General features: G+C 38.9%; 1 protein-coding gene across 9 annotated transcripts in view; it reads left to right on the top strand.

The window, feature by feature from the left end:
- The window catches only part of SIN3A (SIN3 transcription regulator family member A), an 81880-nt gene that overhangs the window by 35340 nt on the left and 30903 nt on the right, over positions 1-15637 (top strand). For 5 of the 9 annotated variants that reach the window (XM_014455062.2, XM_014455065.2, XM_006087900.3 and 2 more), the window contains exons 4-12: positions 2690-2796; positions 3414-3696; positions 4711-4962; positions 5504-5656; positions 5799-5957; positions 8170-8259; positions 11087-11205; positions 11745-11955; positions 12567-12683. In XM_014455062.2, the coding sequence (XP_014310548.1) occupies positions 2690-2796; positions 3414-3696; positions 4711-4962; positions 5504-5656; positions 5799-5957; positions 8170-8259; positions 11087-11205; positions 11745-11955; positions 12567-12683 (1491 nt within the window). The remainder of the gene's footprint in view (positions 1-2689; positions 2797-3413; positions 3697-4710; positions 4963-5503; positions 5657-5798; positions 5958-8169; positions 8260-11086; positions 11206-11744; positions 11956-12566; positions 12684-15637) is intronic. The other 4 variants (XM_023753133.1, XM_023753134.1, XM_023753135.1 and 1 more) reach the window with 4 other exon arrangements.

Below are 15637 nucleotides of genomic sequence, written 5' to 3'. Positions count from 1 at the left end.
TGCATTTTCTTTCTAATAAGGAGAAGTAAAATGCTTTCTTGTGCCTTCATGTAATTTCATTCAGTATTCTCACATTGCCTGCCATTTTTGGATTAGTTTTAAAAAGCTTTATGAGCATTTGAATCCACTTCAGTAAACAGTTTATATTCTGTAATAAGGAAGTGTCCAGTAAGAATGCATAGGCTATTTCTTTTTATTAATTATTTTAAACATTTTTAAAGTAGTTTGTTTTTCTTTTTTATTATTTTATTATTTTTAATAAATATCCTCACCTGAGGATATTTTTCTATTGATTTTTTAGAGAGAGTGGAAGAGAGGGGGAAAGACAGAGAGAAATATCGATGTGAGAGAAACACAGATTGGTTGCCTCCTGCACGAGCCCCAGACAGGAGGAGCCTGCAACCGAGGTATGTGCCCTTGACCGGAGGAATCGAACTTGAGACCCTTCGGTTCACAGGCCGTCGCTCTATCTGCTGAGCCAAACCGGCTAGGGCAGTATAGGCTATTTCAAGCACCAACACTGTCTATACTTTTTTGTCTTTGGCATATTGATGGAAGATTTGAATAATTTGAGGCTTGCTTGGTGTACTTTAGTTATCTATTGATATTTGGCACATATTTAGTGAGCTCTCTTTACAGTTTGTGTTTTCTCACCTCCCAATAAACTTATGAACTTCAGGAGGTTAGGAACCTTAATAAATGCCTATTGAAGTGAATCAGGAAAATGCGTCAGCAGAGTGTTAAGAGTCTCCTCTCTAGTGCCCCCTTAAATGTGTAGCTTCTAAATGACTAGTTCCAAATGTGTGTTTTTTTTAAGTTGTGGTTTCTAGAACTGCATACTTGCTTTTGAACTATACTTTAGATAATGAGAGAATTTCCACACTCTTTACATGCAGTTATCTCATAATGTGGTGTCAAAGCTATTTTTTTTAAGCATAGTGTTATTTTATAACTAATTTTTAAATAGGGGTTTACTAGGACCTATACCTTTTCTTCCAAACATAAACACATCATGTATAATTTCTTTCCTTTGGGTTTCTGCACTTTTTCTCTCTGTTGTAATTACATTATACCATAGTATGTTTGTTTATTTATTTTTTAACTTTAATTTTTTTGGTGTTTGTTTATTTTTGATAACTCCTCCTTTGTCGTATGATTGTGAACGCTATTTTAAAATATCTTCCAAAGTCTTTGTTACTTCTGCAAACTTAATGAGTTTTATGTTCCATCAATTTGTCATTAATGAAACATTTCAATATGGAAAGTTCTGAATATGAATTAGTTTATTGAGTTTCAATAGAAATTGTCATGCTATTTGTAAAGAAAAACCAGCCATCAAATGAGTGCGTATCAACCAAGCATATAATCTGTGCTCTAGCAACACTGAAATACACTGATTAATTATGGCCATTTTGGAAGTTTGGGCAACTCTTGAGATGTCATTTAATGCTTTATTTGAACATAAATGTTCTATTTCACAATATTTATCACGAGTAGAGTTTATCAAATCAGTTTATTTTTGAAACTTTCCTAAACTTGATATTTTGTATAATTTAAAATAATCCCAGAGTATATAGGAAGCACCTAGTAGGTAATTTCCTTGGAGGTCTCCTGAGTAACTAAAATGTAAGTTGTTCTAAATCAGACTTATAACTTTCTAGCCCTTCAAACTGTTTCTCTTTGCAAATGCCCAAATAATTTATAATTTAGTGAATCCTCCTTTTCCGTTATCTCCCATATTCAGTCAGTCCCCAATCCCTGTCATTTCTGAGTCCTAAAAAACTTTTGAATCTATTCAGTTCTCCCTGTTCCTTTGGTCAGGACTATAGTTTGAGCAACTACTGTTCACATGTGAGTTAGCCTTGGAGCATAACTGGTTTTCCTGCCTCCTTTCAATCTATCCTGCTCTTGTACCAATTTGTCTCAGTACTGTAGCCAAATTGAATACATTAAAATGCAGATAACAATCTCAGTTGCTTTCTAACAAGGTTTAAAGGTCTTTTAGGATCAGGTCCTGCTTCCTCTTCTGTCTCCTCTTGTCACTCTTCTTCTTGCCACCATTCCTCCTCTTCAACACAAACCCTCCAGGCAAATTAAATTGTTTGCAATTTTCTAAGTGAACTAGTGTCCTGTCGGGGATTTTGCCCATGCTGTTTCCTCTGACTTTCTCATGAGTCTTCACTTTTGCTAACTTGTATTCATCCTTTAAGACTCAGTTTACAAATTACTTCCTGGGGAAGCCTTTGTGCTCTTCTCATGTTCTCTCTGGGTGTTCAGTGATTGTCCCCTTATACCACTGTGTTAGGATTCCCAGCTAGATGTGAGAGAACTTCTACAGAGCAGGGACTGTGGCTTATTTGTCATTGATTCATTAGTACCCCACTTTGGGCCTGATATAGCATGTTGTAGCTTTAGTAGATATTTGTGAGATGAATAAATGAACAAATAAGTGAATGAGATATTCATGTGTATGCTTCACTAATCATTTTTTCCAAAAGTATCCAAGGCAAGGCTACTTGATTTTTATTTGAAGCTTGTGTTTTATTATTGATATCCATACTAATTTTTAAAACTTTCATGTTTTACTATATATTCCTATTTCATTTACTATGTTAAATTTATTTAGGCATAAATCATTTGTTTGTTTTTTATAATTCTTGGCTTATTTCCTTTTTATAACCTGCTTCAGGTGGAGGATGCACTGTCCTATCTTGACCAGGTGAAGCTGCAGTTTGGTAGTCAGCCTCAGGTCTACAATGATTTCCTTGACATCATGAAGGAATTTAAATCACAGAGGTAAAAGATATATGTAGTTGTACACAAGCTTTGTGCTTAGGATGTTGATTTTGGAGGGAGGATATAGCTTATTCTTGTCTTCTGAAAGATAATGGATGTCCCTTTTGGGGGGTTTAATTTTCGGGGTGATGCTTTAATTTGATGTATTGATTTATTGATGAAAATTATAGTCCCTAGATCTTAACTAAAATTTTCTTATGATTTCATCACAAAACAAGGGAGTAGACTGGTAATGATTAGGCTACTTGCTCTTTGACTTAAGATACACAAATATTCTGGCATGGTTCATTGTTATAAGAGCGTAGCTAACTAATTGGGAAAATGTAGATACATGATGATTTATACTGGTGTATCACAGGTTGGATATTGCTTGGAAATTGCAGCTTTAGATTTACTGTCTGAGTATCTGCTTGATAGGATTGTTATTAACTGTATATTCTGTTCAAAATTGTGACCAAATGTCTTTGAAATTTCAAATTTCTTTGTATGTTCTTAATTTTGTAATATGCAGGTTGATTTTTATCTATTTTCCTGTCTAGAGAATGTAGTCAGTGTGATTTTTTTTTTTTCTTACTATAGTGCTTCTCAAGTTTGCCAATTTTTTTTTTTTTTATCAGCATCGACACTCCAGGAGTGATAAGTCGTGTGTCCCAGCTCTTCAAAGGCCACCCAGACCTGATCATGGGCTTCAATACCTTCTTGCCTCCTGGCTACAAGATTGAGGTGCAAACCAATGACATGGTGAATGTGACAACTCCTGGCCAGGTCCATCAGATTCCCACCCATGGCATCCAGCCCCAGCCTCAACCACCACCCCAACATCCTTCCCAGCCTTCAGCCCAGTCAGCCCCAGCTCCTGCCCAGCCAGCTCCTCAGCCCCCACCTGCCAAAGTCAGCAAGGTGAGCACTTGGAATACTTTGCATTACATGAAATGCATCCCTAGAAACCACCCTCTTTTGACATTTCCCCTTTATATAAGACTAGATAGACATATTGCAATGATTTCATCAGAGAAGGTGCAGTAGTCATATCCCTATCAAATGGTTCACATTTACATACCACATATTTAGATCTGTTTAAATCAAGTCATGAACAACCTACAAGGACTCTCTTGCCCCCAACTTCTGCTTATTGAACCAAGAGCACCCCAATAGGTGGAAACTTTGCTTGGTTAGTGAGTGGTACTTTGACAGCACGGGCAGAAATGGTCATCTTATGATCAGATTATGCTACTGGCTACATGGTCATCATTCTACAGAGGCTACTCCATTTACCAGACTAGGTCATAATCAAGCTAAGCAGAAAATTCTGATGACAATGATAATAATAATGGGTGTACTTTATCTAAAACTGCATTGTCTGATACAGTAGCCACATATGGCTATATAAAAATTTAAATTAATTAAAGTAAATTCAGTTTTTCAGTTGCACTAGCTGCGTTTCAAGTACTCAGTAGCCTCATGTGGCTGGTGGGTATCATTCAGGACAGTGTAAATAAAGAACATTTCCATCATCAGAGTTCTGTTGGACAGAGCTGGTGTACAAGACTTTGATGTGGAGTTACTGTAACATTAAATTGTCTCTTTTGACACTAAAGATACATGTAGAATGAGTTTTTTTCTATTCTTCTTGCACCTGTTGAGCTAGTATACTTAAAATTGCATGTGAAAAGTTCTTCCTGTATCTATTTTTAAGGCTGTATTTAGAAATTTTGAAACTGAAATATTTGTATGAGAATTGTGAGCCCTCTACATTTCCCACCCCTGCCCAGTGTGATTTGAGTTGGGCTGAAATGGCCTGGCCAGAGTGAATAAAGGATATAAGTTAATCAGACACCTTGTTTCTCTTTAGTTCAAACTTTCCTATGTCAAACCATCTGTTCCTGAGGAGAATAAAGACTTTTTTCTTTTTAGCCTTCCCAACTACAAGCACATACTCCCGCCAGCCAGCAGACCCCCCCACTCCCACCATACGCATCCCCACGCTCTCCACCTGTCCAACCTCATACACCAGTGACAATCTCGTTGGGAACGGCCCCATCCTTGCAGAACAATCAGCCTGTGGAGTTTAATCATGCTATCAACTATGTTAATAAGATCAAGAACAGGTTCCAGGGCCAACCAGACATCTATAAAGCATTCCTGGAAATTTTGCACACATATCAGGTAAGAGAGTTACCCTTTCATCTTGTCTTTACCAGGTCACCCTCTGAGGGCATCTAGTCTAAGAAGAAGTTGAATAAATATTATTGTGTCTCCTAATTCTTACTGGGAATGAACCAGTTGAAAACTATGATAAGTACTTATAAAGCATTTTATTGCTTGGCTTTAATTACCTTATAGCAGGTAGTCAGCATTTTTAAAGTTACTGCCCTGTGAAATGCATACTTATTTATGTGGGAAGTTTATAGGATGACTTGTGTAAGGAGAAATTTCTCTATAATTTTTTGTGTTTATCAATTGGTAGTGGTCCTCTGCGGATTCACAAACTAATTTTAAATATGTTTTAAAAAGGAATTGTCAGCCACCATTTTTCACACTTTCTCACCTTAAAGTTTACAGTCAAAACAGTTGCTAAAAGTATAGACTTTTTCAAATGTAGCACAAGTAGGTGACATACAGAGCTCCTGTCAGAAGTCTCAAAAAATGTGCAAAAGGAGTCATCAGTGCCCCTCCAATATGATCTCTTCCATTTGCAATTTGTCAGAAAGAGCAGCGAAATGCCAAGGAAGCTGGAGGAAACTACACTCCAGCGTTGACTGAGCAGGAGGTTTATGCCCAGGTGGCTCGCCTTTTTAAAAATCAGGAAGATCTGTTGTCAGAGTTTGGACAGTTTTTACCAGATGCCAACAGCTCTGTGGTAAGTTTTATTTAGAAGAACTACACTATTTAGAATTATTTTCTTAGGTAAATTAGGAAGCTGGAATCAGAAGGGAACTTTTTCTAAATGATACTTACTTGCTTTGATAAGAGCATCAATCGCTTTCATGTGTTTTAATTAGCTTTTAAGCAAAACAACTGCAGAGAAGGTTGATTCTGTGAGAAATGACCATGGAGGCACTGTGAAGAAGCCCCAACTGAACAACAAGCCACAGAGGCCCAGCCAGAATGGCTGCCAGATCCGGAGGCACTCTGGAACAGGAACCACCCCTCCGGTGAAGGTGAGAATGAGCAGCAGCTGCTCATTTTGACTTTAAGGAGCAATTCTAGTGGACAGGAACCCAGGGTTGGTCATGTGCTTTTATCCTAAGCGTGTAGTCAGTTGGATCTTGGGTATTCAGGTGTATGGCATAGAAACTCAATGCAAAGCTTCTTATCTGGCTTTGCAAAAAAATGTTAGAATACCACTAATTACTCAGATCAATATGCTTTTATGTTGTTAATCCTCAACCGAGAATAGATATTTTTTTCCATTGATTTTTTTTTTAGAGAGAGTGGAATAAGTGGGGAAGAAACATCGATGTGAGAGAGACACATCAGTTGCCTCCCACACATGCCCCGACAAGGACTGGGGATCAAACCTGCAACCCAGGTACCTGCTCTTGACTGGGAATCATATCTGAGACCCTTTGGTGAGCAGCCTGGCGCTCAAACCATTGAGAACACTGGCCAGGGCACTATGGTTTTTTATTTATTTTTTCTCTCTTTGTTATTAGCTGTCATCTGTTTTTTGTATTCTGCTAAGGGTTTCTGAGATGTTAATTTTTCCCTTCTTCTGATTTGATGCCTTAAATCTGCCTTGTGCTAAGAAAGATTACTAAGCTTATTGTTTCAGATAGAAGTCAGTGGTCTCAGATTCTTCTGTGAGTAAAGTGCCTGTGCTTTGTGAGATCTGTTTGGTCTGGTGGCCTCTCGTACCCAAGGTTCTTTGTTGGGTTGCCTGATCTTATCTGTATCATCTTAATCTCCAAGGTAAGGTTTTCTGCTACAGCAAAAGAAGGTCTTAAACTACTGTTAGTGACCTGTTATATAAGTCTTCTTGGTAAACACTGCTAATCTGCCTGCAGAAAGCTGAGCCCACTCTCTTCCTCTTTGATGTGGAGAGGGCTAGGTGTAGGGACTGTGTGTTGCTTTAGTAAATTTTAAAGCAGTACAGAACATGGAAGAGAGGTGTCTGCAGTTTAATTAAAGAATAAAAGCTAGTGGAATTTCTAATAAAGAGTATTATTTAAATGAGTAGCAAGCAGGTCAACAGATCTGTTCCACTTCTGAGTTAGTCTTCTGCACGTGATTACCCACAGGTGGAAACACTACATTGGGGTTAGAATTCCCTCCCTACTTTTTGCTTAGGCAGTGTGAGCAGTGGCTATCGCTCCTCAGTGAGTGAGCTCTGGAATGACAAAGGTAAATGTGCTGTTTTTCCCAGAGTTTGTGTGTTTCTTCACAGATAGTTGAGATATAGCTTTTTAAAAATAAATTCTTGCCCTGGCTGGGTGGCTCAGTTGGTTGGAGCATTGTCCCATACACCAAAAGGTGGTAGATTTGATTCCCAGTCAGGGAACATAGCCAGGTTGCGGGTTTGATCCCCTGTTGGGGCAAGTGTGGGAGGCAACCGATCAATGTTTCTCTCTTACAGTGATGTTTATTTCCCTGTTCCTCTCTCTAAAATCAATTTAAAAAGACAAATGCCCTCCTTCCTTTTTTAAAAAAAGTAAATTTTGCCTGACACTTATGTCATGCCTATTAATTCCTTTTAAAAAACCAGTCTTGCCCTAGCCTGTTTGGCTCAACGGTGAGAGGGTTGCCTTGGACTGTAGGGTCGTGGGTTCAATTTCAGTCAAGGGCACATGTCTCGATTGCAGGTTCCATCCCCAGCTCATGCAGGAGGCAACCAATTGATATGCCTACATAATGTTTCTCTCCCTCTCTCCCCTTCCCTCCCTCTCTCCTCTCCTCCCTATTCCCTCCTTCCCCTTTCCTTCCTCTTTCCCTCCTTCCCTTCCATTCTAAGAATCAATGGAAAAGATACCCTCCATTGAGGATTAACAAAAAACAATTAAAAGGCCAGTCTTAAATTGATCTGAATGAATATTGCTGACAAGATAGTTATTCCTTCTATTAGAAAAATATACTATATTCTCTTCATGAATTTACAAACATTCTCTTCTGCCTCCATACTTTTGGGCCATGGGAAAAGTAAAGAGAATATTTGAGGAGTAGAATGATCCTCTGGGGGAAAAAATGACAGGCAAACAAATAGAGAAGACGGGTGGAAATCTTATAGGGTGTAAAGCAAGCTAGTACTTGAATTCTCTCATTTGTTGCAAATTATTAATCAACATTGGTTAATAAGGAAACCATTGAACACATGAAAATAATAGAGGAATCCACCCTTTAAATTTTAGCATGTTTCTATTTTTCCTATTTTTGCAGAAGAAACCCAAACTTCTCAGCCTAAAGGATTCTTCTATGGCCGATGCCAGCAAGCATGGTGTAGGAACTGAATCATTATTTTTTGATAAGGTGAGTAAATGAATGAATTAGATTTAATACCGGCCATTAATACCAAAAGAAAATCACCATCCTCGAGGTTTTTTTTAGAGGCATCGAGCTGTTTAGGGCTTTCTACTATTTGACATAGTTTATAAGTTGTAGGTCCTTTCAGTGCTAGAGAAATTGTAGCATTGTCTACTTTGATTTTGTGAAATGGTTTGCAACAAAATACTGCATTTTTCATGGTGGAAGACAGCTTTAATAAAATACATGATATATTAAATACTCTCAAAAGGTTTTTGGAGCCCCCTGTTGCAGGTCTGTACATTGGGGAGTGTCGGTGCTCCAGTTGTGGAAGGCTTAAGATGACTCGTAATCTTCTAATCGCTTGTGATACTTATTTGCAGAATCACATATAGAGTTCCTGGGGATTCTGATTTAGTTTTCAAAGCTCCCCAGGTGATTCTAATGAACAGCCTGAAATGGTGATCACTGGTTTAAACGGTATTTTAGGGTGTGTGTGTTTGACCTTTCTCCTATGTCTGACTTCCTCCTTGGAACCAACTTGATGATTAGTAGGCTACTTTCATCAGGGTGGCTGGCAACTGTCAGACTTCTCACTGGCGGGAGCCAGCTTGGATTGATCTGCTGGTGATTTACTCTGTCTTGCAATTGTGGGTTTTTGCAAAAGGGCGAACGACTTATTATCTCCATTATTGGTGCCTCTTGATCTCATCTCTCTCAAGCCTGCTGTGCTTATGTGAGCTGTTCTGCAAGAAGTCGAGGCTCTGGCTTGAATCATTTCTGAGGGCTGCCTGGGCACTTGATGATTCTAATCTAAGGCAAATAAAGAAGTTCAGCCGAAACCGGTTTGGCTCAGTGGATAGAGCGTCGGCCTGCGGACTGAAAGGTCCCAGGTTCGATTCCGGTCAAGGGCATGTACCTGGGTTGCAGGCACATCCCCAGTGGGAGATGTGCAGGAGGCAGCTGGTCGATGTTTCTCTCTCATCGATGTTTCTAACTCTCTATCTCTCTCCCTTCCTCTCTGTAAAAAATCAATAAAATATATTTTTAAAAAAATAAATAAATAAATAAATAAAAATAAAGAAGTTCAGGTCACAACCAACAAAGTCAAGGAAAGTGTGGGGGTAGGGGGGCAAAATGAGTTCAATTTTTAAAGAGAAATGGTATCTTGTGGTTGTTTTGTTTTTTTTCACTTACTGATTTTAGAGAGGGGGAGAGAGAGAAAAAAAACATTGATTTGTTGTTCTACTTATCTGTACATTCATTGGTTGGTTTGTGCATGTACCCTTACCAGGGCTCAAACCCACAACCTGGGACAATGCTCTAATCCTGGCCAGGGCTGTTGTTGTTTTTGAGTACTACTTCTTTCTTGGAAGTATATACTGAGTTAGGTGTAGATGAAATGTCTGGAATTCACTTTAAAACTCATTGGTTGGGAAATGCGTTTAAATGAAACCAAATTTACTATATATCAGCGGTTCTCAACCCCTTTGGCAGTCGAACGACCCTCTCACAGGGGTCGCCTAAGACCATCCTGCATATCAGATATTTACATTACGATTCATAACAGCAACATTACAGTTATGAAGTAGCAACGAAAATAATTTTATGGTTGGGTCACAACATGAGGAACTGTATTTAAAGGGCCAGAAGGTTGAGAACTACTGCTATATATTAATCATTAAGGCAGGGTGATTATATGGGGTTCATTAGAGTATTCTGTTTACTCTGTGTATGTTTAAAAGCTAATAAAAATAAAAAGTAAATATGGTATATAGTACAGCAGTGAAGTGCTCTTTGACCTTCGGCTTTGAAGGTAGATATTTTATTTATTTATTTATTTAAATATATCTTTATTGATATCCGAGAGGAAGGGAGAGGGAAAGAGAAGATAGAAACATCAGTGATGAGAGAGAATCATTGATCGGCTGCCTCCTGCATGTCCCCTACTGGGGATCAAGCCCACAACCCAGGCATGTGCCCTTGACCGGAATCGGACCTGGGACCCTTCAGTCCGCAGGCTGATACACTATCCACTGAACCAAATCAGTTAGGGCATGAAAATATTTTATATTGTGTTTACTGATTGGTAGTTATGAATAGTATATGGGAGCCTGGAGAAGGGGTTGATAAAACCACATGGTCTGCAATCCCCCAATAAAGGAACACAGTGCTAAATACTTACTTCTGAAATTAAAACTTCAGCTTGCTCATCTAGCCAGGCTAGTTTTACTTTGTCTATGCCACTGAACAGTTTTAGATTTTTGGATATTAAAATGCTTAATATTATAAATGGAAGAAGGAAAAGAATTGGGTCAGAGGACACAAGTATCTTATTTAAAAAGATCATTATTTAAGATTACCAAAACAGTGTTGACAAGATTCTTGCTGTAAACATCTGTTAGGAGAGGAAACAGAAACTTGAAGTACTCTGATTTTGGTTTGGAGAATCAAGAGTATGAGAAGGTAAATGTCTTACTTCAGGATCTCATTTTGAAAAATTTTTTATTATGGAAAATTTTAAACATGTGAAATTAATTAAAGAGAATAGTAAACTGACTCCTCATTACCCATCATCCAGTTGCTAGCCAATATTGCTTCTTTCATGTGTGCTCTCATCCACCCCAAATTGCTTGCAGACAGCACCCAGATATTATTTAATTCAGTTTCCTTTTAAAATAAAACCTTTTTTCAAACGTAATCATTAACACATATAAAAAAACGTTAATTCCTTAGAATCAACAGATAACTTCAAATTTCCTTACTCATTTAAAAGTAATCCCAGATCGCTTCATTCCCCACTTAATCATTCTCTTCTGGTTGTCTCCATAAGGTCCGAAAGGCTCTGCGGAATGCAGAGGCCTATGAAAATTTCCTGCGCTGTCTTGTTATCTTTAACCAGGAGGTGATCTCTCGGGCTGAGCTTGTGCAATTAGTCTCTCCTTTCCTGGGGTAAGTAGAGTTGAGGGGGCTTCGCTCTGATGCATGATATGGAATTGAAATAAACTTAGTTTGTGAGAGTATATGATAGGCAAAATTAATTTGATTGTGTTAGGTCATTTGGCTCATCCAATGTCAAGAGTCTTCTGGAAAGTCTTCTATTTCAACTCTAGAGATGAAAAAATTAGAGAGGCCATTGGCTAGCACTAGTGGTAGTCTCCTGATCCCCTGATCAGTGTAGGATGTTATAGAGACCAGTCTATTCCAGGATTCTAGAGTCTTGATTGTATTTGACAACCTAAAAATGATCTTAATACTGAAGCAATATCCTTGGCTTTGTCTGATTTCGGTGCACTCTTCTATCACCACCTTAACTGACTGTAGAGCACTCTGTAAGAAAAGGGGAAGCCAAATGCTTAGAAGCAATAATTGCCATTGGACTTTGTTCTTGGTAGCAGAGTTCTGACTTAACACCAAATAGTGGTAGTCATATCTCAGAATAACTGCACCATGCTTCTAATTGCTCACCAGTTTTTGGTTTGATTTTTCAGGAAATTCCCTGAATTGTTTAATTGGTTTAAAAACTTTCTGGGCTATAAGGAGTCTGTACATTTGGAAACCTTTCCAAAGGAACGAGCTACAGAGGGCATTGCCATGGAAATAGATTATGCCTCTTGTAAACGGTTGGGTTCCAGCTACCGAGCCCTCCCAAAGAGTTACCAGCAGCCCAAGTGTACAGGACGGACTCCTCTCTGTAAAGAGGTAAGGCCTTCCCCAGAAAGGAACAACCCTGAAACCTCAACTTTCTCTGGAAGGGAATGGTCCTAGGGATCAAGAATTTATATCAGTGAAGAAATCAAGATATCTCTCTCTCTCTCTCTCTCTCTATATATATATATATATGTGTGTGTGTGTGTGTGTGTGTGTGTGTGTGTGTGTGTATGTGTGTGTATGTGTGTATTTTTTATTGATTTCAAAGAGGAAGAAGAGGGAGATAGAGATAGAAACATCAATGATGAGAGAGAATCATCGATTGGCTGCCTCCTGCACGCCCCTTACCGGGGATCAAGCCCACAACCCGAGCATGTGCCCTTGACTGGAATCGAACCTGGGACCCTCCAGTCTGCAGGCCGACGCTCTCTCCACTGAGCAAAACCAGCCAGGGCTCTGTCGTTTTTTTAAAAGAAAATGTTTTACGCTTATATTCAGAACCTTTTCCTTACTCTAATATATGTTGTAAACGTGCTAAAGGGGAAGCTTGTAATGTTAAATGATTCTTCCTTCTCCTAGAATTGTGTCTTTTTATTGAGAATATTTACTTGCCAGAAAGCTTTGTTACACTTTTGTTTCAATTTCTGTTCTATTACCTAAAGGTTTTAAATGATACCTGGGTTTCCTTCCCTTCCTGGTCTGAAGACTCCACCTTTGTTAGTTCCAAGAAAACTCAGTATGAAGAACATATCTATCGTTGTGAAGACGAACGCTTTGAGGTACAGCTTCCTTGATCATTTGAAGTTTGGGAAAATGGGAGATGCTAAATAAAATATCTTAAATACTTATCTATGAGGGTTGACTTTTAAGACTAAAGAGTCAGAGGTTCATGTTCTTTTGTGGTAAATGCTTGTTGTACTTACCATACTTTAAGAGTTTGTCAAATATGTTAGTAATATTTTTATGGCAAATGTGACTTATCTAGGCCACTTTAACCCTTTTAATTGAAATCAATTGATAGCTGAATAATAATTTGAAATTTTTAAAAAATATATTTTATTGATTTTTTACAGAGAGGAAGGGAGAGAGGGAGAGAGAGTGAGAAACATCGATGAGAGAGAAACATCGATCAACTGCCTCCTGTACACCCCCTACTGGGGATGTGACAGCAACCAAGGTACATGCCCTTGACCGGAATCGAACGTGGGACCCTTCAGTCCGCAGGCCAATGCTCTGTCCACTGAGCCAAACCGGTTAGGGCTGAAATTTTTTTTTTATAAATTGCAAGGTCTTTTTTTTTTTTTTAAATATGCTTTTATTAATTTTAGAGAGGAAGTGAGAGGGAGAGAGAGATAGAAACATCAGTGAGGGGAGAGAATCACTGATCGACTGCCTCCTGATCAACCCAGGCATAGGCCTTTGACTGGAATCAAACCCCGGACCCTTCAGTCTGCAGGCCAACGCTCAATCCACTGAGCGAAACCAGCTAGGGCTAATTTGAATTTTTAATGGCATTTTAAAGGTTATTATATTTTACAAAGGTATATAAAAACTTAGTACTGTAGTAAGGCCTACTGGGCTTTTTTGAGGCTGCTGGAAATTATTTATTTTAAAGTGTATTGTTATATTTTTAATTTTTTTTTATTGCTTAAAGTATTACAAAGAGTATTACATATGTCTCCTTTTTTTTTTCCCACTTGACCTTCCCCGGCCTCTCCTACCCTCTAGTGTCTTGTGTCCATTGGTTATGCTTATATGCATGCATACAAGTCCTTTGATTGATCTCTTACCCTGCCCCCCAACCCTCCCCAGCCTTCCCGCTGTAGTTTGACAGTCTGTTCGATTCTGCTCTGCCTCTGTATCTATTTTTGTTCATCAGTTTATAATGGTCTTTATTATCCATAAATGAGTGAGATCATGTGGTATTTCTCTTTCATTGACTGACTTATTTCACTTAGCATAATGCTCTCTGGTTCCATCCATGCTGTTGCAAATGGTAAGAATTCCTTCTTTTTTACAGCAGCATAGTATTCCATCGTGTAGATGTACCACAGTTTTCTAATCCATTCATCTGCTGATGGGCACGTAGGCTGTTTCCATATCTTAGCTATGGTGAATTGTGCTGCTATGAACATATGGGTGCATATATCCTTTCTGATTGGTGTTTCTGGTTTCTTGGGATATATTCCTAGAAGTGGGATCACTGGGTCAAATGGGAGTTCTATTTTTAACTTTTTGAGGAAACTCCATACTGTCTTCCATAGTGGCTGCACCAGTCTGCATTCCCACCAGCAGTGCACGAGTGTTCCTTTTTCTCCACATCCTCTCCAGCACTTGTCGTTTGTTGATTTGTTGATGATAGCCATTCTGACAGGTGTGAGATGGTACCTCATTGTTGTTTTGATGTATTATTATTCTTAGCAGGTGGTTAGCAAACCAGCTCTCCTGTGGGAACTAGAATTCTTCTTTCATAGTTCTGATGTTAATGTGGTTGGCTCCCTTTGAAAGAAAGTTAAATTAGGGATTTTATTTTAAAGTAGTTAGGAAGGGCTTGAATGAATAAATGAGCTGGTAGAGCCCCTATGCCAGAAGTGGGAATACTGAAAATGGGTTCTGAATCCCCCATGTTCACTGATATTATCAACAAGAAAAGGGAATATTTTTCCCTGGCCAGTGTAGCTCAGTTGGTTGGAGCGTCGTTCCATACACAAAAAGGTGGTGGGTTCGATTCCCAGTCAGGGCACTTGCCCTGGTTGCAGGTTCGGTCCCCCATAGGGGGATGTGCCAGAGCAAACAATCCATGTTTTTCGCTCGCTCTCTCAAATCAATTTTTAAAAAATAAAAGGGCATGTTAAATGTGCTTAAGTGGTAAAATTACATGTATCCTATATTTAATGCAGTGGTTCTCAACCTTCTGGCCCTTTAAATACAGTTCCTCATGTTGTGACCCAACCATAAAATTATTTTCGTTGCTACTTCATAACTAATGTTGCTACTGTTATGAATCGTAATGTAAATATCTGATATGCAGGATGGTCTTAGGCGACCCCTGTGAAAGGGTCGTTCGACCGCCAAAGGGGTCGTGACCCACAGGTTGAGAACCGCTGGTTTAATGTATTTATTATATAAAACTTACTGACCCTGCTTCTCCCTGTAGATGGGTGATACCTTGCTCTTTGTTAGCCCATACTAGTTTATCCCTCTGCCAGTTATCCCCCACACTCACTCCAGCTGTCTCTGGCATGTTTTGAATGAAGAGTCAGGTGTTGCTTGGCCCTGGCAGGTGATTGGCCATCCCTGCTCCACGGTTTATGAGGAGCTTCAACCATTTGCAGAGAACTAAATCTTGATAGATGGTGACTTCCATGGAAAGTTTAAAGAAATCATTTCTTTGTTACCTATGTCTAGTAAGGTGAGATGAGTTAGAAAGCAGAGGTTAGAATCTTTTTTGATTCTCAGGTGGTATGCAAGCAAATGAGAGGCAACAGTCTCATTTCCTATTTGTGATAATAGGAATAAAGGTGACAGAAGTGTGTGTGTGTGTGTGTGTGTGTATTTAGGCTTGGGTGGGATGGGCTAGTTAAAAGGAGTGTTCCTTTCTGAAAATCTCTTATCAATACAGTGGTTTTCAAGAATTCCTTTTATACATCAGGATAGGTAAGTGATCCTACAATACAGACAACCTCCTCCTTCCCCGAATTTTAGTGGCTTTAAGAAACAGATTTATTCCTTG

The sequence above is a fragment of the Myotis lucifugus genome, unplaced genomic scaffold (assembly GCF_000147115.1).
Source record: "Myotis lucifugus unplaced genomic scaffold, Myoluc2.0 scaffold_41, whole genome shotgun sequence".
Taxonomy (NCBI): domain Eukaryota; kingdom Metazoa; phylum Chordata; class Mammalia; order Chiroptera; family Vespertilionidae; genus Myotis; species Myotis lucifugus.
The sequence above is the reverse complement of the archived record's forward strand: the minus strand, read 5'-3'. Positions and strand labels throughout refer to the sequence as shown.